Below are 22,764 nucleotides of genomic sequence, written 5' to 3'. Positions count from 1 at the left end.
CAGAATGTGAATGCAAGCATGCAAATGTGCAACAAGACAAAAGTCGACGTCGCCAAGTGCTAGTCAAACTCTGGGGGCATGATAGTAATATGTGTTAGAAACGAAGGGCAATCATTTGTTTTTCTGTCTATATAAGCGATGACAAGCGACAACATGGGATTCACACACAACACAATTCACCCGACACATCAAAACTCGTGCTCAAGTTTTCTAAGGCAGGTGTCTGGTTTCTTCTCCTCTCTTCAATCTTTCGATTAGATCTCTGTGAAAACTAAGAAAAGAAAAAAGAAATGGCAGGTTCAAGGAGGGAAATGATCAACTGTGGGAATTTCTCACCGAGGGTTGCTGGTCGCCCGATCCCAAGGAGGGGCCAAGTGAAAGTGGCTATATTGGTGGGGATTGCCCATTCTTTTGCTTCTATTTTTTCTCTAAGTAGTCGCAGGGCAGGTGCTGCTCACTTGTCCTAGGTTGCTTCTTTCTCCCTCACAAAAAATAAAAAATAAAAAAAAAAAGACGGGAAATTTTGTTGTAAGAGAGTCGGAGGGGGTGTTACCTGTCATAGGAAAGATGTGGGCTGTTTTTTTTCTTATGTTCATGTCAGATTTGTACAAAGCTTGTACCGATAGCTTTCAGATAAATGAATTTTCATTTTGTTTTTCTATTAATTTCAGTTTATCTGAATTGGTTTTTCCCTGTAATTCGTGGGTATGCTTGCATTTATGCTTTTTCCCTGTCTCTATTTAGGAGCTGCAATCCTTTGTGTTTCAGAACCAGTTAACACTATTAAGCCAACACCAAAATATACAAAAGGAGTAGTAAATGTGGGAACCAATCAAAGATTTAGCATAAGATTCATAACATTAAAGACCAGTCAAAGTGGATGATGAAGCCGTGGATGATGGAGGCTCTGTCAAGTGTCAACCTATCCTGGAGTTGTCTGCCAAACAGCAGCGTGGTCGCTCAGTTCACTGCCACATAAAACCTGTTTCTCCAACTCAATACACGCGTCAAGTAAGCCCAGTGCCAAATCAACCTGCTTTCGAACCCGGCAAGTGATATGCCTTTAGCGGCCTGGCAGCGCAGCATTCATTATTAACAACCATAAAATATATTGTTTAAAAAGTAGAAAGTCAAGGCTCAAGAGACAAATGCCAAACTAAACTTTGTTCAAAATGTTTCGAGGCACGTGGTTTTCAATGTTTGAAATGGCTATTGATTACCTTAGATTGGCGAAGATCCACGATGGCCTTGTGACGACGACAGATGCCATGCTTCCGGAACGCTTAAAGACAAAAGGCTCCCGTAGAAACATGTCCTTGGCACTAAAAGCCTTGCCTCCATCATGTTTCCCAATCCTGTTAAAACACCTCCACCAGGTATTTTGCTTGCCCTTCTGCAACCTGTTTAAAGAGTGAAAAACCATTAGCTCATCAATTGTGAAACATGTCATCCGCCAAGAACAAGGAAATGTATTGATTCTATTAGTAATTTCAAACTTTTTCTAACTATAGTATTTGTTGTTCTTTGAAAAGCTTTTGATTAACCAATACTTCCACCATGATAGGAAGATGTAAGGTTAAACATTGAATAAAACAGAGGAAAAGGACGAAATAGATCAGGGAAGCAAAACTTTCTAGAAGAATAAGGGAACAACCTGAGCTAGAGCTGGGAGCACAGACTTCCCTGTCTTTTAAAGGAAACCAGCACAATCTTCAACTGCAAATACATCATCTACAGACGGAAAATGCAACCATTCCTCAACCCCAATCTGACTAAGCAATTTATTTGATACGTCAACCTTGTGGCCTGGGAAGCATTGTTCTTGTGAAAATTGTGTTGTTATTGGATTCCCCCATCAAAACCAAATGGCAGTTTGTCATACAATTTTGCATGTGTTAATAGAGTGAATTGGCAGCATGGTCGATGTACGTTTCAAAAAATGAGCTTTGGCAAGTTTCTTTTGACAAATTATTGCACAAGATTAGAAGTGCTTTGCTATTGCATTCATCTTCTTTTGCTAATTAGAAGGATAGGGGGATTTGGTTATCCCCTTTAATCAGTTAGAGGCACTTCCTCATTGCCTTGGCTGAACAAATTTACCAGTTGTTTGTTCTCTGGCTATGAGCCAACGGCATATTGGGTTTCTAATTTTAAGGATATTGCCGTTTATGTTACTAACAAATTCTTTTATGAAAGTTTAAATTATAAAGGGGAAATGAATAGATACGGTGCTGTTAAACATTGAACATACATTTATACATAAATAAAGTTATTCTGAAAGGTCAAATTCAATGATGGGCTGTGGTTAACGAAGCATCTGCCTCGATTTTCTGGTCATTTGCATCTGTTAGGTTGCTGTTGCAAAACTTTCTTCACACTCACAAAAAACCTTGTTCAAGATCATGGCTAATCTAACACCTCCTTGAGCAATTCTTTTCATAACAACTGGCATCCTGGAATTGAAGTATTCATCTATAACCAAAAAAAAAAAAGAAAACAAAGAATTAATAGCCCCTTAAGGCTTTAGGTCTTTGCTCTTAGAAACGTACATAACTTGCATTGATGATGACTTTAGCGAAAATGGGGGACCATAAAAACTGGTATTAATTTCAATGCTTTACGCTGTAGCACACGTACCTGCCAGAGTTTGCCCTGATGTTACGTCATTGTAGCCCCATTTGCAAGCTATGTTTATGCTCTCTGTAGCGTACCTACACATATGTAAATGGAAGCTTTGATTAAATAGATCAGGAAAGGAAAAACTCATTTTCCTGAATTTCCCAAGTGTATAATTGTTTGAAAGAGTCAGGAATCTAACTTGTTCAAACAAGGAAGAAGATCATCTCATTCTTTCCATGATGCTACATCATCAAACCAGATCCCCTGTATCAAAGTAACAATTATAGGTAAACACAAATACATGCTAGAATTAGTAGTAACTGAGAATAAATTTAAGTTACATCGGTGATGTTCCCAACGAGGTCTTCTTGAAGGCTGTCCAGGTTCTTGTCATAGTAGCCAGCTAGAGCTGTAAGAACGATCTCCCCATCCCAAACCTGCACATTGTTGAAATTCACAAGTGTGGCTAATTACTTTTTGTTAGCTATATTTGCTAAGCTAAGAAGATATAAACAAGTTTAGCCATAAGTATGGAAGAGAAGGGGTTGAACAAAATAACCACTTCGATCATTACTCACATGATGCAAATTAGATTTGTGCCTAAACCAGCGCAACGCGATGGTGTTTCCTCCTTCGTCACTTGTAAAACCAACGTGCATTGGCTAAAAGAAAGAAGAAATAATTAAACCCGCCAAAGCAATATGATATAGTATACAGAAAACATTTGCTAGCTGAGTCCACATTTTTAAACCTGATGGATAACTCCCATAAAGTATGACAAGAACAACAAGGCTTCTGTCATGTTATCTGCAGAAACAAAGAAGCCATGGTATTGAATCAAAGCATATTACTAGGAAAGGTAATACTTGAATGTTACAACAGGGGATTAGTTTTATGAAAATAAGCTTCCTTACGTCGACGATCTGAAGTTCCCTCACTGTAGTGCAAAAGCTGTGAGGTGAAGTTTTAGGTAGCACCAGCAACACACGTCCTTCAAGCCGTGGGGATCATGACAGTCCCCTAAAACACATGACATAATTACATTATTTAATTCAGGTGATTTTATATCGTTTTATGAGCAAAGAATTGCTGAGTTCTCTGCTTACTTGAACGGTCATACGTGCAAGCATCGTCTGGAGTATCAATGATGTGAAGTGAGCTTGTCCATCGATATCTGTACCAATGCCGGATTTGGTCGGGCCATACACATAGGGACGATAGGTCTCCATTGGCGTAGTGCGGTAGCAAATTTTCAACAGCTTCTACAGCCTCCGGCTCTAAAAGACCCTATGAAATTTGGCAGTAAATAGTCGTCAATGGTTATTTGTTTTGAGAAGCGTTTGAGTGTTGTTTGACGAGGTTTGCAGGCATGAATTCGAATTACGGTCCATCAAGTGGTATGTTGTGTTTTTCAACAAGGGTTAACCAATTTATAGTAATTTTTTCCCCATCTTTTGCCAATTGACAGTGTAAAAAGAAGTCTCATGCATGAAAACCAACTTGAACAAAAAACAAATACTCTTGATTCTTCAATACTGCACTTCTCTTATTCATCCAAAAGATGGTGGTGGATCACCATCGACCATGTGCCTGAAACCTGACTTCGTTAATATCAATAATAACAAACTAAACATTATATCTTATAATTCTGATATTGATTATATAAAAGACCAAAAAAAAATCATGTTAAATCATAATTTTTAATCTTCTTCGGCTACTAGTTTCTATTAAAAACAACATTTTCATTCACTTGCTTAACCCTCATATAATTTCTTCTTACTTATTAGGCCTTTCCTTAATGATGGAAATAAATTGATGCAAACTACCAGCTCAAAGAAAGAGCAAGGCTAAGCAAAAAATGGAATAAACATTACCTGTGCAATCCTACATGTCAAAATGTGACCCTCTTTCCTCCAGGCCTGTGTTCTGGGCAATAAAATTCGAGCCAGAACAACCAACAAAATAAACCCAAATGAAGACACCCTCCACAAAGTGACCATCCTCGAGCCTTTCTTACTGCCTAATACACCTAATGTTCTGGTTTATAAGTTTTGACAACACACAACAAACAAAGTGATCCCATTAGAATGGGTTTATTTTTATATATACACACACCTAAGATAACAGGAAATCATCGAGTGAAAGTTTGAATTTCCACTATTAATTAACCCAAAGGTTGACCTTAAACACAAGCAATGTGATGGCATATTCCGGTATATGGGAGGTATCAGCAGAATAACAGCAATACAATCAGCTATAAGCATGACACGTTCATTAACATTTCTTGTCTTGAAAGAGTTGACAAAGGGATGAGTAATAAATAATTGGTTACATAGGCCTTTCGTGTTTAATAGTTTAAGCTATGAACAATACTACAGTGGTCCCTACTTCATAATTTATAGATGCCTCTCTGGTCCTTTATCTTCAAGCTCGAGCAATTTTCACTTCAGATTTAAATAGTCGGTTCAGCACAGCAGCAAGGCGAATCCCACCTTGAGCAAGTCTCTTCTCCACAATAGGCAACCGAGAGAGGAAATAATCATCTATGGAACAAAAAAAGAATGAGTTACAAGAAGATGAGACAAAATTTTAATTAAGATAGCTCATCTGGTCTCATGGGAAAGGAGTTGAATCATGTAGTATATAACATTATCTCAGTATTTTTAGCACGTCTTTATTCCAACTATGGGAAAAATAATGTTTAAAGGCATGGTCAAAGAGAAAAAGATAATAGATGACATTGACTAGCAGGGAAATTATCATTGGCTATTGTTCCCAGCTTCCAGGTTGGTTTTCTATCTCGAAAGAAAAGAATGGTTATGCATTTTACCTGGCATTGTTTTAGCTGATATTTCTCACCAAGTGCATCAAAGTGAATGGGTGAAATTTCCTTTATGTGAATTGAGGTCAGGATACGAAAATATCTATGCAGGGGCCTTTACAAAGAAGTGATTTATACTTCTTTCTCATGAAATGTTTGTTTATAGTTGCCTTCAATCAATAATAACAGAAGACAATTCCTTAGAAACAAAAAGCATCTAGAGACGTATTCTTTTCATGATATTTTCCTTTAGAAACAATTTGCCATTACCTTGTATAAACTCATTAAGATGATGATTGGTCTCAAAACGAGGCCTGATCTTTGCACATTACAATGTTTTAAAACCTATATTGATGCCTTTAATATTTAACAACAGTCAGATATAAACCAAGACATACTACACCTAATACTGGAACCAGATCTGTTATAGAGAAAGGTAAAAAGGTTAGTAATCCAGTCATGTTCATGCCAGTTCATAGACATAGTAGCAGCAATTTTACCATTTCTATCCAACAAGTTTTCACTTTGATCTATGACTCAACAAAAGAGCAAAGAGATGCACCATAAAGAGATGCCTTCCAATTATCAAACAAGAAAAAAAAAGGAGGAAGAAGAAAATACCTTCTAAGGTGCTTCCAGGTGAGGCATTCCTGTATGCAAACTTACATGCCAACCTAACACTTTCAGCAGCATACCTGTATAGAGGCAATTTATCATGTCTAATGGTGCCAGTGCCTTGCAACAGGTAATCTAATTACCTTTTTGGCACTTAAAATAAGAAAGTCAGAATTAAACTAAATATGAGTTTGTAGGTTTGGAGCATGTATATCTACATATTTCCGCTCAGGCATCTTTAGCATCAAGGAGCATATCAAACTAAAGAAAACATTTCTCTCTCAGGCATGCATGAGTAGAACCAAAATATGAACTGCTGCACATTTAATGCAAGCGAATGGATTAATTTGTTATTAGACATCAGCAATCAAGCAAAGCAGAAATATGACTGTTCTTTCAGAATTTAATATGCTTTAACAATTTACATGACAGTTAATACACTTGAAGTAGTCCAGCATATGCATCAGAAAGATTGAAAGAATAAGTTGTGACATATACTTACCAGTTAGGACAAACGGTTTTTTCATATCTACAATATTTCCATGATGATATGTTATTGGACCAAGCATCCTATAGATGAATAAAGAAACATAAGAACATCAATAAGAATCACACCTTTACATGTACATTTGCATAGGTTGTTTTAGACATACATACAACTCTAAACCCAAGTAGGAAAAAGAACAGCCCAAAACAACAAAAGAGGGGCTGGAGAAATTCCTGGTTCCCTAAAGTCCAAATTAAACTTGAGTGCTCTGTTTGTATTTGTTAATTGAGTCAAATACACTGAATAATTCAAGACACTCAAAGCAAACAAACATAAAACCTTCTATTGTTCCCTAAGTTTACTTCAATATTCAAGACACTCAGTGCTTATATGCTATAGAAAATAGCTACATGCACAAGTGAATATGAAGGAAAACAAAAAGCTTACTGTAATATTCCTCTCGATGGTTTGAATCATTATTGCAAGATCCGATCCATAGAATGTCTTCACAGCAGAATCAATAATCATGTTATCCCAAACCTGGAACAATGATAGTATTGGAAAAAATTACATAGAGAAGAAATAAATAGGCCCCAAACACACGCACACTTTCTCATGCATGAGTACATCAGCACCTTTGACTTGAATCTCTTCTTTGAAAAACTTGTTAAAAAGGGAAATCTCCATCCAAAAATTCTGACAAATAAGTCGGGCCAAAAAGAAGAGTTATCACAGGATCCACCATTGGTCAAGGAGGAGGCAAGAAAATGGTTTTCATCACTGAAATATACATTTGCTTCAAATAACTCTCAGCTCCTGCATCTATCGTTTCCTTTTTATTTTATTTCTCTCACAACTGATAAGTTGGGTCAAAAGTTACTTGTTATTTAACAGCCTCTTTTGATGTCTAACTGGCCAATATTGCTTTGAAATGTAATTCTTGACCCTCCTCAACCGCACCCACCCTCCTTTTTGAGTTTTGACTATATATAGTGGCTACAAAGACAGTATGATGTTTGTGCATAATTAATTTGCTTCAACATCAATTTCCAGCTTATCACAAAGAAAATGAAAAAGGGATGCTGGAGGAAGATGCACTTAAAAGGACAATGAAGTGCTCACATGGTGTAGATTTGTCTTCCTATGGTACCAACGGACCATAATTGTATTCCCACCAGCATTACCTGTGAAGCCAACATGTAATGGCTGTAATCAGAAAAGAAAATGTTAGGTTGGAAAGTGCACTCTCTTTTTCCTCAAGAAACAAATAACAAATTTTATTTCATACTTCCACATGAAAGTAAGAAGAAAAATCAGTTAAAAAAAGAAGGATAAAAGGATACAGGAAATATGTCCTTAGTAACACTGCATACCAGAATTACATAGAGAAATACATAGAGATTCAGAATTACAGAAAATATTCATTGTACCTTCTAAAAGTTTAGCATTTTAAAGCTATAATATGCCATTCTAAACCAATAAGCTTTAAAGATTAAGCTCTTGCATTTAACAATGATTGGTTTTTTACAAGCACCCTTCCTGGTGAAACAAGAATAAGATAAGTAAAACATTGTATAGAAAAGCTGTACCACTCTTATATAGATAAATCATGGTAAATGAAGTAGGTTTGCACCAACCCTTTTTCTTTTTCTTTCTTAAACTTGTTGATACAGTAATAATAGACTCCAAAAATTTATTTTGAGTTATCCATGATCATAAAACACACTGCCATAAGTTCAGAATATATGCAACTGCATACTTTGTATGATTGCATCTATGGAATTCCTGTTAAGTTCAGAGCTTCCAGCAGAAGAGAACAAACCTGGTGAACATCCCCCATAAAATGAGCTAAGAACATAAGTGCCTCCGTCAAATTGTCTGTCACCAACAGAAGAAAAGTAACCATATGCGGGGTGAAAATATTATGTCATAGCATGTATACGTGGCAACCAGGAGTACAAACAATACTTACATTTCAACTTCGGTTTATATCCCTGATATGCTGAAAAAAGTTGCTTCGTATAGTTGAAAATGGCTCCAGTTACACAATTATTTATACGTCCGTAAGAATCATAACAGTCCCCTATAAGAATGCCACAGCAGAAAAGTCAACAAAAACTACTACAAAGCAATATTGACATCAGCAGAACCAAAACATGAAAATAGAACGACACCAAACTTACGGCTGTACTTATAGTTACACTTGAAATCTGGGGTGTTAACATAGTGCAAGGGACTAGTCCATTGCCACTTTATATCATCAGCCCAGGAGCATACAGATGCAAGCTCACCTCCAGCTGAATCAGGGAGCAGTTCTTTTACTGTAGCCAGAGCATCTTGAGTAAGATATCCCTGAAGAATCAAGAAACGCACAATCATATGAAATTCACAATCTTCTGACTCAGCCAACATACGCAAAACATCATACAACAACAACAAACTAAGCCTTATATCTCATGCTCTGAGATCGGCTGTATGAAAGACCAAAAAAAGAATCATGTTAGGTGGTAGTTTTGAATCTTCTGTGCCACTCAAGAATAAACATCATACAACAACCACGCAAAAAATCATACCCTCAGGAAATGAATTCTTTGCATAGAATTGTTAGTTACATATGCACAAAGTAATTTTAAAAAAAAAACGTACACCAAAAATAAATTAAAGAACCAAACCAAACCAAAAATAAATCTGCAATTTATTGAGCTGGTTCCATGAATACCAAAGCTCATCAATGTCAATAAAAGTTTAAACTTTTTCTCACCTTATTGTTCAAAACATTTGGACAGTCCATAAACTATTCAAAAATCATAATGCTACAGATAATACACAGAAGAATAATTTAAAAAAAAAAAAAAAAAAGGAAAGAAGAGGCCTCACCTCAGCTATCTTGCATACAGCATAATGACCATCCTTTCCCCAACCAGCTACTCCATGAACTAATTGCATAAGAACAAGCACCCTTCCAATCCATAGTAGCTCTAGCCAACCCATTCTGCTAAAACCCATGTAGTGAATTCTGTAAAGTGTCAAAAGGCAAACTTTTTAATTGTATTTTAAAAAAAAAGTTTTATTTTTCATGTTGAATCCTTTGTTTGGTTGATATAAGAAGATGAAGAAAGAGAAAAGAACAGAACAGAACACAAAAATCCCATTTTGACCCTTTAATTCTATTTCTTCATGGGTTTCAAGAAAAGGGAGAAAAGGGAAATTTTCTTTTTAATTTGAAAATCATCAAATGGTAACAAACATTTTCTCAGGAACCAAGAAAAGAGAAGATCATTTTCCCACCAAAAAGAGAAAAACAAATGCCGCAAAATATCTTGTCTTTGATCACCGGGAAAAGTGAGAACCTTAGATTTTCGTGAACAGGAGGCTTACTCTTGTTTTGCGCTTTAACGGACGTACCGCCATGCTTTACCTGAGAAGCAAGCATGCCTTTCTTCATTCTGTTACTTTCCTTGTCTGTGAGGTTAAAAGTCAAAAGAAGAGAGAACTATCTGTGTACTGTAATTCTTGAATTACGACGGTGAAAAGATTAAATAGGAAGATAAGATTTTCCTTTTTAAAAAAAATAGAATTAGAAATTCAGCAAATTTCTGAATAATGGAAAAAAATAGATAAAAAAATAACATTTACAAGATAAAAATTTGTTTACTAACATGAGAAAAATATAGGGTTGCATAGGAGTTTACCTTAATTAATTTATTTTATAAAAAAATTTAATAAATTTACATAATTATTTTTAAAAAATTGATTCAACCTGTATCCCTTCAAATTTCAATTCTGAAAAGAGCAAATGAACACAAACTTTTACAAACTGCGTAAACTATGATAAGTTGAGCAATACATTTTTATGCTTATTTATCAGTCATTGTGCAGTTAAGTCCAGCATGGTGGCACGAACAAATACGTGTATGGTGAGAGAATCCAAATTTTATGGGAGCCTCATAAAGCCAATTGTCTCCATTGCATTAATTTTCTGATTCAAGCTAACCCAGAAGCCCTGACGTCGAATCAGATTTTCACCATTGACCCGACCTTCACGTGGCGAAATCAGACTCGATCCCATGTTATTTACACATTGGAAACGTGGAAATTGGGGGTAGGTAAATGCTAAAGCTAGCAATTATTATATTAAGATTTTACTATATTAGATTAACAATCTGCAGCGGATTTTTCTTCCACCTTAAAACTTCTAGTCATACTGCATCGTTGGACTCTAGTTGTTATTCAATCCCACCAAGGATTTCATTTATCAGGTTGGTTTCCCAAATCTTTATCTTAAATTTCTGTTATTGCAAACTGGGTAGCTCTTAATTTTATTTTTTTTTACTTTAGTTGGTTTTCCTGATCAGCGTTGTTCTATCTTTTGCAGATTCCCGCGTTGGATTGAGTTTCTCATCTCTTAGCTGAAGCAGGAACCCATGGACTTCAGCAGCCATTTGAATCGTGGGCAAATGACTCTGATGGGATCTGCATTTTGTGTGATGCTTACACTGTATTTCACAGTGCAGCTTCTATCACAGCATCTTTTCCACTGGAAAAACCCAAAGGAGCAGAAAGCTATACTAATTATTATCCTTATGGCTCCTATTTATGCTGTTGACTCTTTTGTGGGGTTATTGGATGTTCGAGGAAGCAAAGCGTTCTTCATGTTTTTGGAGTCAATCAAGGAATGCTACGAGGCTTTAGTGAGTGCCCTTTTTCGCTCAATCTTTGAATTTGGCTTTGTTGGATTATTTTTGTTAATCACTGCTGCTTTTGGATGCTTTTGGTTGTAGGTGATTGCTAAGTTTCTGGCATTGATGTATAGCTACTTGAATATATCTATTAGCAAAAATATCGTACCTGATCAGATCAAAGGAAGAGAGATTCACCATTCATTTCCAATGACCCTTTTTCAGGTATGAAATTTTCAATTAGTGTGCTACCACATTAAGTTGCACTATTAATCAAATATCTTGATACATTGCGGTTGCTCAAACTACAGCCTAGAACTGTTAGGCTGAACCACCGAACACTAAAGCTTCTTAAGTATTGGACATGGCAATTCGTCGTCATCCGACCCGTGTGTTCTATCTTGATGATAACACTGCAAATCCTTGGGATTTATCCTTCTTGGTTGAGCTGGACATTCACTATCATCCTCAATATTTCTGTTTCATTAGCATTATATTCTTTGGTAATCTTTTACCATGTTTTCGCCAAAGAGTTGGCTCCTCACAAGCCACTTGCAAAGTTCATGTGCATCAAGGGGATTGTATTCTTCTGCTTTTGGCAGGTAAAAACCTTGTTCTCTCCTATCCTTTTTTTCAATGAATCTTTAGTTTTTTAAAAAGCTCACCTAGTTCACACACAATAGAGCCATGAAAGGTAGATATTTGTTTTCTCAAACCCCATAACAATAACAGTGAAGCTCCAGAGTAAAACTAACCAAACCTATTTCCAAGACTCATAATTTGCAACAGGAAAAGCATTTTGCCCTCTCCAAGGAAAATATTCCTCCCTATGGACAGGGGAGGATATTTTGTAATTGGGACTAATCTAGGTAATTCAACACACAATCAAATGCATTATGTACTTAATCAGATCAAGTGATCAAAGAATTGTAAATCAGAGTATATGTGACGGTTATTCGAACTTAGCAAACCATATAGCATCTTCTGAATTTTCTTCACTCTTCCTTTGGCTGGAAATTTCCTTTTCTTCCTTCTAAGAAGATTGCGGGGTTAACGTTTCAGAGTGGAACTTTCTTATTTGAGCCCTACAAATTCTTCAATAATTTGTTGTTAATGCAGAGTTTGTGACCGATTTGTTGTATTAATTAAACTTGAAAACCAAGCTGTGCATGTAGTCAAATTCTTAACATTGCCTTGTGTTGCAAGTTGCAACTCTGTTCATCCTAATACTACCAACTTCATATTTACTTGTCCTTGTTTTTGTCATCGATTTTGTTGTTAAACTTTGCTATCCTGTATTCGGTAATGGCCTTAATTGACCACATGCAGGGACTGGTGCTTGACATACTAGTTGCCATGGGCATCATTCGATCTCATCATTTCTGGTTGGATGTGGAGCACCTCGAGGAAGCACTGCAAAACGTATTGGTATGTCTAGAGATGGTGGTTTTCTCTGTTCTCCAGCAGTATGCATACCATGTTGCACCTTATAGTGGAGAGCTAGACAAGAAAAATGAATGATAATTGGGATGCCCAAGGTGTGATCGGAAGAAAATATTTATTCTTGTGGCATTATAATATAAGCTTAGAAATGCTTGTGCTCTATTTTATAGTAATTGCTTTTGAATATCAAACATGGATATCTGCAAGAAAAAAAGACATTTCTCTTGAGGAACTTTTAGTCTTCCATACACAGCGCTATATATTATTATCCAGCAGGAAATCAAACAATCTAAGCCCAAACATGCCGAAATGTGACATATAGCTAGTCGAACATTATGCCAAGATGAACATTTTGCCAGGATAGCCAATAGGCAGTTGCCCACATATTTAATGTCGCAGCTCAGTACATGTAAGATATTGTCTGTTTCAACTCTATTTTCATGTGAGATTTATAGTTCCTCTTTAAATCACAACAGCTAAGCATTTAATATACGAGATACACGCAAAGGGTACAATAAAACAGGCATATGTAGCTACAATTAAAGCTGTGTTCCAAGGTTTATTTTCAATGAGAATGACCATATAGGCAACCTAACATGAACATGAACTAAAACTTGATCATCTGATCTTCAAAGCAGAGACAGCTTTCAGCTTCTCATTGACCAGATTGAATAAATAACAATCTATGTAAATATCCAAAAGGAAAATTGGAAACCTAGTAATTAAGAATCACATCAAACAAACAAAACATACAAACAAACCAGGGCATGTTCCAATGGAGGAATGCAATCTGTCACGCACCTAACAAAAGGACGGCGTCAGACCACTAAACGGACTAGTTGGACTGTAGACTTGAAAAAGTGCTTTACCTTTTTCTTCCAGTCCCATCTCCATATTTATTGTTCTTGACCGTAATCAAGTCGTCACCATATATTCCAATTTTAATTTACCATTAAAAAAAACAGGATTTTCCAATTTGTTGACTTATCTACTCCTACCACCGTCATCGTTTGAAGTTGTAAATTTCCAGGATGTTTCTTCCATCTGGGGTTCAGCCAAAGCCCAACTATCTCAAGTATATTGCCCCACAACCCTTTCGATGTATCTTCTTCTTGTCTTTTTCAGTTGAATTCAATGCACTTTTTCGACAAAACAAACAAGCTAGCTAACATGGAACAAGACAACTCCTCGAGTAATTACGACAGAATGGTGGTTAGCTCAAATGAGAAGCATTAACTTCCGATGTTAGTTGTAACCTTTGTGGGACATATTTGCAATATTATCCATAACATTATCTTGTTTGTCAAACCAACCGACTTTGATTCTCATTTTTTTTCTTCATTGCAATGAATATAATACTTAACTATTTGATGTATTGATGATGACACATACCACATGGTGAAGCATTACTTGTTTATATATCCAGAAAAATACATGGCCGAAATCGATACACCAACTACCATGCACTTTCTTCTTCTCTGGAGTTTTGATTAATGGAATCAACTGTATCTTCTCATGCAGTCTAAATCCTATAACATTTGGAATATAAATGGACCTACACGTGTTTTAGCTGAAAGCACTCGTTATTCAGCCTTCATTCTTAATCCTTTTTATGGAGCCTTAATTTCAAATCCTTACCACAGCATTGATCCAGAAAGAACTTGTAATTTACAGCTGAAACAGTTCCATGATTTTGAAGGTCTTAATCAGTAGGTTTTCCATGTCTTATCCCCTAAACCGCAAATTGCAAGCAAACAGATGGCACCAGACATGGCCCAAAAGGCAAAGAGTCTCAACTACCACTCTCATCTCTTATAAATTAGCTTGATTTTTGGGACGAAAATTTACTTTAAGAAAGTCATTTTAACTGCTTGATTAATTTAAGACGATGATCTCATCAATTCCCATTGCTAGCCATAGTACGTAGTATTTGCATGAAAGGCTATATTTGTACGTAGGTGTTCATGAATAATACGACTAATTTTTTGGTTGACTTTCCACAGTGTGGACCTATAGCTACTTTCAATCGGGTTTTATAAAAAATGCATGCTTTTACGTAAAATAAAATCATCAATTACATATTTGATAAAGGTGGAAAAAAATAAAAAATTTAAAAATAAATTTAAAATGATAATATTCAATTTGATTTAAATCGATTTTTTTAATTTAATTTTGATTAAATTTAAATATTAAATTCAGATTAAATTTTTTATTCAAATATAAAAAATAAAAAAATTTGATTTGAACATAATTATTATTTTTATATATATTTTTAAATTTTTATAAAATAAAATAATTATTTTATATATAAATTTATTTAATTATATTAAAAATTTTACGAAAATAATATATAAAAATAAATTTTAAAAAATTTAAAAACCAAAAAATTTAATTTAATAAAATTTGATTCAAAATGAATTAATTTAAAAAAAATCAATTCAAATTCGAATTAAATTTTAAAATTTAAATAATATTATATATTATTTAAAAAAATTAAATTTAATCAAATTTAATTCAATCTAAGTCGTAGTCCGTGACATTTCACTCGTAGAAAGAAAAACTGAAAAAGGTTGGTCGGTGAGTGAGCAGTGCACCAACCAAGCGGTCGGGCACATGCCCAAAGAGCGAACCCCATCGCCCCCGCTGGATCAGCGCTAACGGTCAATAATATGACCGTTGGAAAATATGCTTCTATTTCCATTTATCCAAAAAAACAAAAGGGACAAAGAAAAAGTCAGAAAGGACTGATTTATGATTTATGATGGTAAGTTCCGGAAGGATCAAATTGTCGACTTATCTTTTAACAATTTAATTGGAAAATTATAAATTCTGTCTCCAACAAATTCTTTTTACAGCTGGGCCCACTACGGAACCTCCGAAACTACTCACACGCGTAACAAATCTCAACCGTCAAATTACCTATCCTCATAATCCTTAGGGTCAAGCTTCAATTTAAACTGTGTCCCCACTCTCCCTCCCTATATATCTTCGTTCATCTCACTTAGCGCTCCCTCACACCAGAAGCAGTTTCTTTCACATGTAAAAATGGCGTCGGCGATCACTTGGATGTTGTCGTTGAAGGTACTGTTTGTTTCTATTGGTAAATTGGCTATAGCTTTGGGACTTAAAGGCTCTGTTCCATTGGTTTTGGAGTTATCTGTTTATCAAGCTCCGTTATTGTGGAGCACGTTTCGTTCTTGGCTGAAGCCTCCGTATCTTTACATCGTCATCAATGGAATCATTATCACAATTGCAGCATCATCGTGGTTTCACCACAACAACAGCGAGAAAGAACAGTCGGAGCAGGTGCAGCCGCGATCGAAGATCTCGGTGGATCAATGGCCAGCCTTGGATTTCGGTGTGGTAGCATCGAATGCTTCCGTGTACGAGCAAAAGCATAGAGAGGAAGAGGAGGAAACAAGGGTTTTTGAGGAGGAGAGCGATGTGGCGGTTGAATATGGTAGAGATGGAGGTGACGAGTTTGCCATCTCCAAGTCGGAGTGGATTCCTCCAAGGAGAATGGATTCGTCCGAGATTCCATCGGATGCTCTGTTCCCACCGGAGAAACCCCCGGCTTCTTCTAGGTTCGGTCACGGGAAACATGTAGAAGCCAATCCTGAAGGTAAAAACAGCATAATCTTTTTCACAATATTATTTTTTTTAAAAATGTTAACGGTTACTCGGTTAGATTAATTAATTAATTAATTATGTGTGGCTAATGCAGGTGGGCGAGCGTTGAGAGTGGCGAAGCCAAAACTGCATGAGACGCTGGAGAACACGTGGAAGATGATAATGGAAGGGAAAGCAGAACCGTTGACGAGGCACTTGAAGAAGTCGGACACGTGGGAGAATCATGGACGTGATATCAGCGTGGAGGCGTTGGCCGACCCGCGTCTGGTGAAGAAATCGGACACGTTGAGAGACCGGACAAATTACCAGCTGCCACCTGTACAAATGATTTCTTCTCCGGCTTCAGGGAGGCTGAGGAAAGAGCCGTCGCTGAGTCAGGACGAGTTGAACCGTCGCGTGGAAGCGTTTATAAAGAAGTTTAATGAGGAGATTCGGTTGCAGAGGCAAGAGTCACTCAATCAGTCAGTACATGGAAATGGTTAACCGTACAAGTTAGCCTCTAATTATCGGCTAACCGTAGTTCTATATTCCTTCATAACACATAAAAAAAATAATAAAAAAGAGTGTATATATGTTGATTAATTTTTGGAAATATCTTTTCTCCAATAGGTTTAAAAGGTTGGAATTGAGAAAACAGTGAAAAAAAAAAAAAAAAAAGGGTTGATGAAACTAGAATTTTTTTAGCTTGCTTCTGCCTTTTAATTCGCTCAAGTGCACCAAGACGGCTGTTACCATCCTTGACTTTAGCAGATGAGGCATTTTCTCCATCTCCACCGCCATTTGTCGTCATCGTCGTCGTCTTCCCTCTTCCGGGAAGACTTCTGAGCGAGACCTCCAAACACAGCAGATGGAACATCCCTTCGAGCAATTTCTACTTTTTCTTCTTCCGAGTCACTTTCTTCTGGCAACTCAATATGTTCAAGATTTGCTGTAGGTTTCAGCCCACCATCGGTCTGTGACTCAACTCCAGCACTCACAAAGCCTACTTTTCTAGTGTTGTCTTTAGCAATAGCATTGTTAGCAGCAGAGATTCCAGCCTATTTCAATTTGTCTTTAGCTTCATCAATGGGAGAATGTAAGTGTGCGTGGAAGAACAAAACAATGAATATTAAACTCCAATTGTCTTTAAGCTTGTGCGTTTTTGGTTTTGTACAATAGAAAAGAACAACAAGCTTAACTTGCAGAGACACTCCGTTTAATCCGCAACATTTCTCTGAAGGTATCTTCATTTCCATGTTGCACAAGCTCTCGCCATATTTCCCAAAAATCAGCACCAGAGAAGGTGCCTGATAAAATTGAGGGAAAATAGATGTCAAAATCAGCATCATAGAAGATTGGTGGTAATTCAGCATCATTTAAGTCAAATATAAAAGTTTAGGTAGAAAAAAGGGGAAGAAAAAGAAGCAGATCATAAACTTTAAAAGGGAAGTTTCCAAACAGTCAAACTCATGCCTCCATGTAATCATGTTACTCTACATCTTTAAAATTAAATCCATGGTACTAACAGCTTGCCACCATCTGAAAATTATTATTTCTTGCACAGACAACAATCCTATAAGCAGCCAAAGGCAGAATGAGAGTAGTGTCATCTAACTAGTTTTAAGTTATTTCTGTGACATGCATTTTACCAAGAATCTTATGCTTTGAGGTTGACGGAACCTTTCCCTCTTTCTGTCTAGAAATTTTGAAATCAACCCGAACAATAGAAACATATAAGCATATAATTTTGGCAAGAGGTTCTCCATTGATTACAACTTAATAAGTGACCTTAAACCTACTTCATTTACGCAAAATGTAAATCAAGCCGATTGCGAACAATCCATGCTCGTAATACTTCAGCAACAGTGATAACTAGCCTTAGGATTTGAAAGGATAATAATATGCATACCGTTTCAACAGCATGCTCAAACAGCTCTCTTGCTCGTTCCAGTTTCGCCTTCCCATATCTCTTTACAAACTTTGACAGATAAGTAACCCATATATCCTTCGCATGTGGATACTTGAATATCTTGACACCTCTTTCATACACTTTGAAAGCATCTTCAAAATATTTGCTCTCTTGCACAAGTTAGAACTCTTGTTAGTCCATCAAACCATTTAAGGAAAAATTTTAACGGAATTGTTTTATCAGAAGTACAGAACCGTTTTTACCTCTAATAAAAATGCATAGTTTATAATTATTTGTGGTGCAGCAATTCTTAAATCCAGTATTTTCTCACAGACTGCTCGAGTTGACTCCAAAGTACCCAGACTTTCTTCCAAATCTACATAGAATGTCCAGAGCCTCACGGATTTATGGAGCTTCATCTGAGCAGGTTCATTCCCATCAGCAGCCACTGTAAACAACAAAATAGACCAAAGATGCAAGAGTTAGTTTTAGTTCCACAAATAACCAATTGTTGCAAATTTTCTTAAGCTTAATAAGATACTAACCATAGATAACATTGGTCTCTTTTTTTTAAAGAAAAAAAAAACGTTTTAAGACTATGAGATGGAAAAGAATAGGATATGAAGCTATGCATGTCAAAAGGAATGTAATAACCAAACATTCAATTCAGATATCATTTACTCATGAACAGAAACAGGGATTACCTCTTCGTTTGACCTCAACAGAAGGCTCAGCTGTGGCACGTCTCATCAGCTCCAGTGCACCTTTGAAATTCTTGTGCCTCAATTCCACTCTGCCCATTCAGCCCATACACTTGCCAGGTGATCAACAGTCTTGTAATTTACTTGGACAGCTTTATCAAAAATGACACGAGCATTTGCCAGATCTTTATAAGTCTCATATAGCTTCGCAAAAGCCACCCACAGAGTATGGGGCTTCCCAACAGCTTTCGTTGGGTCAATTGCCTCTGTGTACGTCAATTGCCCTAACTGCCTCTGTATACGTCAATTTTTGTTTGGTGGGGTTCCCCTCAAATAACTTGACCCTACAGTGCCATTGCTCCATATCATGTGGATTCTGGCGTAAAGGATGCTATTAGCCAGTTCTGATGATCTAACCAAGCCAACCTCAAATCAACATCCTTATCATCATGTAACCAAAACCCCTTAAATATCTTCTTCTCAAACTTGGATTTTGACTTGCACAGATCAATGTCCAAACAGATGTCATCTTCATCCTCCTCCACATATTTTTCTTCTTCTTCTTCTTCCTCATCGCTCAAATCCATGTTCTCCATCTTAAGAGCCACCATACTCTCTTCAAATTGTGAATAAGCATCAAATATGACACTGAAATCCCTCACAGTAACCACCGTTGTCATTCCCTCCTCAAAACATCCCTGGCCTTCTCGAACAGATTTCTTCTGATGTAGTAATCGGCAAGCGAAGTCCAATGTCTCCCAACTTCATCGGTAAATTTTTTAATCCCACCCCTGATTATCACATCCACATTGAGCCCTGAAACATCTGTGGCATGCATTGTTAGCAAGTCACACAACTCTAACCACAACCTATGGTTACTTTTACCCTATATTGAATAAAACTGATCATCATTTAAAACAGATGCTAACTTCTCTGCCACTTCTTGCCACAGATTAGAATTCTCCAAAAACTCAATAAAATCCTCAATAAGACGAGGATCATAATTCAAATTCCTCCTATAAACCCTAAGCTACGTCTCAATAGGGATACCCTTTGACTCACAAACACCAAATAAGGCTCCCAAATCCTATCATGCTGAGTTACAGGCAACGCACAAAGCGCCCTATCAAACGTCCTACGTGTCTTACCAATCAACTTCTGCTCTGTTAACGTCAACAAGTACATTATCCAAATCCTAGGCATCATATGCATTGTAACAAGCGCCCTCTCAAAACTATTATTAAGGGTTTCATATTTAGGGAGAGTAACAGGTAAATTCCGAACAATTTCAAGACGTTCGCGTAAATAAGCATGCCAAAGCTTGTCACTACCAGGCAAAGCTTTCAAGGCTCGTTCGTAGATTATAAATCTTTTCTTGAAAGGGGCATCTGATCTAGCTAGTAGATACCTCCACCAGAGTTTCAAACTAAAGGGGTTTCTTAACAGTTCTTCTTCGTAAACAAGGTCATCTTGAGATGGGTATAGTTCCTTTGCCACCCACATTCAGCAAAAATAAATAAAACCCAGAATTAAAAACCAAATGATTGAACCCTAAACCTCTGAGAAAATTGCTTCACTGACCTGAGAAGAAGAGCAACTAGCGACTGTGTCGTGTTGGATTCCGCAGTTTTTGGTTTAATTTTGAGTTTAGGAGGTTAGGACAGGAATCGGATTTGCTTCAAGATTTAACGAATGGGCCGTCAAAGCCATGAAATGTGGTCCATTGGACTAACGTTAACAAATTTTTGTAGGCTTCATGGCTCATTCCATAAGCCATATTATGATACTACCGGTAGTACCATGGACCCATGCCATGAAAACAGCGTTTTACTTTTCAGGTTAGTCCCAACTGCTACGCATCGATAGATGCCGTAAGCACCTAATGATAAATTCCAACCCACACGCAAGTCCCCTTCTGCTCTCTCTCTCTCTCTCTCTCTGCTGCAAAACACCATACCGCTGCACGACATCCAAAGCCGCGTTTCACTTCTTTGTAATTGTAAGCCATTGTAGCTTCCCCACACCATTATTATTGTTTTTTGTTTATTATTTTTATCAAATAAATAAAAGAGAAGACGATCCTTTTTTCTATTTTTTTTTCTTAATTTTCCTTTCTTTTATAATTTGCAATGTGAACATTGAATTTTGTTAGGGCTTTACTCCTTTTGGGATGAACTAAGGTAAGAAGTATCATTGGGTTCTTTCAATTTTTGTTCTTCATCATCTGTTTGTTATGCTCTAAGCTTGTTTTCTTCGTTGGTTTTCTGCTTGGTTGCCTAGGAAATCAGATAGAACTAAAGAACAATATTAAATGTCTTAATATTTCCCAAGTTTGGTGTTTAATGAGGAACAATTGTTAAAGCTCATGTTTTTATTTGTGGGTATCTTTCTTTTTCTTTTTCTTTAATGATTTCAATATTGATTGGGATTTATTGTTATGCAAAAAAAAAAAAAACTTTTTTGATAATGAATGGATGGTAATCTGATTAGTTTTTTTTTTTTTTTTCTGTTTTGTTGATTCAATTGTTTCGCAGTGAATAAAGTTTAGTTCTCTTTGCGCGTGTCCCGTTCTCTTCTCCAACCGTACAAACTCAAACTCGAAACGCCATTTGTATTTGATCCCAAGTTGACCCTTTTATTCAATATAATAATACCCAGTCTTGCCTAAATGGAGGTTAAGCTATGGAACGACAAGCGCGAGAGAGAAATGTATGAGAATTTTGCAGAGCTATATGCCATTATCAAAGCAACAGAGAAGCTTGAGAAGGCTTATGTGAGGGATATTATTTCATCATCTGACTATGAAACTGAGTGCCAAAAGCTTATTGCCCATTTCAAAACCTTAGCTTCTACACTCAAAGACACAGTCCCTAGCATTGAACGCTTTGCAGATACATATAAAATGGACTGCCCAGCTGCTATAAATCGTCTGGTGACCTCTGGGGTGCCTGCCACTGTGGAGCACAGGGCTGCTGCGGCTGCGTCCGCTACTACCTCAGCTGCCATTGTGGCTGAATGCGTGCAGAATTTTATTACTGCCATGGATTCATTGAAGCTCAATATGGTGGCAGTTGATCAAGTGTATCCTTTGTTGTCTGACCTCTCAGCATCACTTAATAAGCTTGGTATTTTGCCACCTGATTTCGAGGGGAAGACAAAGATGAAGGAATGGATTTCAAGGTTGTCAAAGATGGGTGCAGCAGATGAGTTAACAGAGCAGCAAGCTAGGCAGCTCCACTTTGACTTGGAATCTTCATATAATTCATTTATGGCAGCTTTGCCTAATGCTGGTACTTGAAGTGATCTGGTATACGGTATTTTTGTTTAATGCTGCAAAGTGCAAACTGGTGGATTCCCAGTGATGTCTGAGAAGGATTATTAAGTTGGTAACAGTGTATACATTTTGGGAATTATTGGTTTGTTAAGCTCAAGATGCTATTATTTGCTGATTGTGGAGAAAATGTTTCTGGTGTCTTTCTATGAGAATGAATTAGTGCTTTGATTTGGTTTTGTAATATTAATATATTCATTCTCCTAATGTTTTTGACCGTGGTAGTTTATTTGTTATGCATTAATGAATGTTGTCTTGTATATAAATTGTTTATCCAACATAGCTGAAAGTTTCCAAAACCAGTATAATCCCATTTAAGGGCTGGCATTATTTTTGGCATGGTGGAAATTCTTGAATTCAAAGTCAATGCAGTTCATGGTGTTAGGCATTCTAAACACGGCAAAGAAATGAGCAAAATCTCTGTATTTTTGTTCAATTTTGGATGTTTTGGACTTGTAGAAAACGGATTGTAGATTGTCCAATGAAGATTAGGCTTCTATTTTCGGACGTTAGGACTGGAAGCATACCCCTTCAGTGTAAATGAACTGGG

General features: G+C 36.7%; 3 protein-coding genes, 1 long non-coding RNA gene and 3 pseudogenes across 9 annotated transcripts; 3 read left to right on the top strand and 4 right to left on the bottom strand.

Annotated features, from left to right (window-relative positions):
- Window positions 1-939: 939 nt before the first annotated feature.
- LOC149510616 (uncharacterized) lies at window positions 940-1,525 on the bottom strand. Its single transcript, XR_016335067.1, has 2 exons — window positions 1,221-1,525; window positions 940-1,071 (listed from the first exon to the last, which is right to left on the bottom strand). It is a non-coding gene; the product is annotated as an uncharacterized LOC149510616 (long non-coding RNA).
- Window positions 1,526-2,196: 671 nt separating this feature from the next.
- On the bottom strand, window positions 2,197-4,755 carry LOC111280970 (endonuclease 1-like; annotated as a pseudogene). Its single transcript, XR_016335066.1, has 9 exons — window positions 4,494-4,755; window positions 3,726-3,906; window positions 3,534-3,639; window positions 3,371-3,426; window positions 3,198-3,281; window positions 2,961-3,056; window positions 2,819-2,883; window positions 2,638-2,711; window positions 2,197-2,472 (listed from the first exon to the last, which is right to left on the bottom strand). The product of XR_016335066.1 is annotated as an endonuclease 1-like (transcript).
- A 100-nt stretch (window positions 4,756-4,855) lies between these two features.
- LOC111280969 (endonuclease 4-like) lies at window positions 4,856-10,036 on the bottom strand. 2 transcript variants are annotated; one of them, XM_022868525.2, is made up of 10 exons: window positions 9,921-10,036; window positions 9,420-9,558; window positions 8,726-8,894; window positions 8,515-8,625; window positions 8,365-8,420; window positions 7,665-7,748; window positions 6,990-7,082; window positions 6,558-6,625; window positions 6,062-6,135; window positions 4,856-5,162 (listed from the first exon to the last, which is right to left on the bottom strand). In XM_022868525.2, the coding sequence occupies exons 2-10, from the start codon at window positions 9,546-9,548 to the stop codon at window positions 5,044-5,046; spliced, it is 903 nt and encodes a 300-aa protein (XP_022724260.1). In that variant the 5' UTR covers window positions 9,549-9,558; window positions 9,921-10,036; the 3' UTR covers window positions 4,856-5,043. The 2 variants fall into 2 exon arrangements, with proteins under 2 accessions (XP_022724260.1, XP_022724259.2); XM_022868524.2 differs by having other exon boundaries at window positions 9,893-9,990.
- A 541-nt stretch (window positions 10,037-10,577) lies between these two features.
- Window positions 10,578-12,896, top strand: LOC111280933 (uncharacterized). The gene is made up of 6 exons (XM_022868477.2): window positions 10,578-10,644; window positions 10,742-10,801; window positions 10,918-11,233; window positions 11,324-11,446; window positions 11,533-11,823; window positions 12,551-12,896. The coding sequence occupies exons 3-6, from the start codon at window positions 10,967-10,969 to the stop codon at window positions 12,740-12,742; spliced, it is 873 nt and encodes a 290-aa protein (XP_022724212.1). The 5' UTR covers window positions 10,578-10,644; window positions 10,742-10,801; window positions 10,918-10,966; the 3' UTR covers window positions 12,743-12,896.
- Window positions 12,897-15,600: 2,704 nt separating this feature from the next.
- LOC111280424 (uncharacterized) lies at window positions 15,601-16,790 on the top strand (annotated as a pseudogene). The gene is made up of 2 exons (XR_016335143.1): window positions 15,601-16,286; window positions 16,389-16,790. The product of XR_016335143.1 is annotated as an uncharacterized LOC111280424 (transcript).
- On the bottom strand, window positions 16,771-20,534 carry LOC111280528 (uncharacterized; annotated as a pseudogene). The gene is made up of 4 exons (XR_016335028.1): window positions 18,887-20,534; window positions 18,428-18,630; window positions 18,183-18,362; window positions 16,771-17,580 (listed from the first exon to the last, which is right to left on the bottom strand). The product of XR_016335028.1 is annotated as an uncharacterized LOC111280528 (transcript).
- A 205-nt stretch (window positions 20,535-20,739) lies between these two features.
- On the top strand, window positions 20,740-22,421 carry LOC111280426 (vacuolar protein sorting-associated protein 28 homolog 2). 2 transcript variants are annotated; one of them, XM_022867804.2, is made up of 2 exons: window positions 20,740-20,882; window positions 21,418-22,421. In XM_022867804.2, the coding sequence occupies exon 2, from the start codon at window positions 21,552-21,554 to the stop codon at window positions 22,179-22,181; it is 630 nt and encodes a 209-aa protein (XP_022723539.1). In that variant the 5' UTR covers window positions 20,740-20,882; window positions 21,418-21,551; the 3' UTR covers window positions 22,182-22,421. The 2 variants fall into 2 exon arrangements, with proteins under 2 accessions (XP_022723539.1, XP_022723540.1); XM_022867805.2 differs by lacking the exon at window positions 20,740-20,882 and adding an exon at window positions 20,885-21,063.
- The last annotated feature ends 343 nt before the right edge of the window (window positions 22,422-22,764 follow it).

Source organism: Durio zibethinus, chromosome 28, assembly GCF_047325235.1.
Source record: "Durio zibethinus cultivar Kanyao isolate XHJ-2024 chromosome 28, ASM4732523v1, whole genome shotgun sequence".
Lineage (NCBI taxonomy): Eukaryota > Viridiplantae > Streptophyta > Magnoliopsida > Malvales > Malvaceae > Durio > Durio zibethinus.
This window is presented reverse-complemented; position numbering and strand designations above follow the sequence as displayed.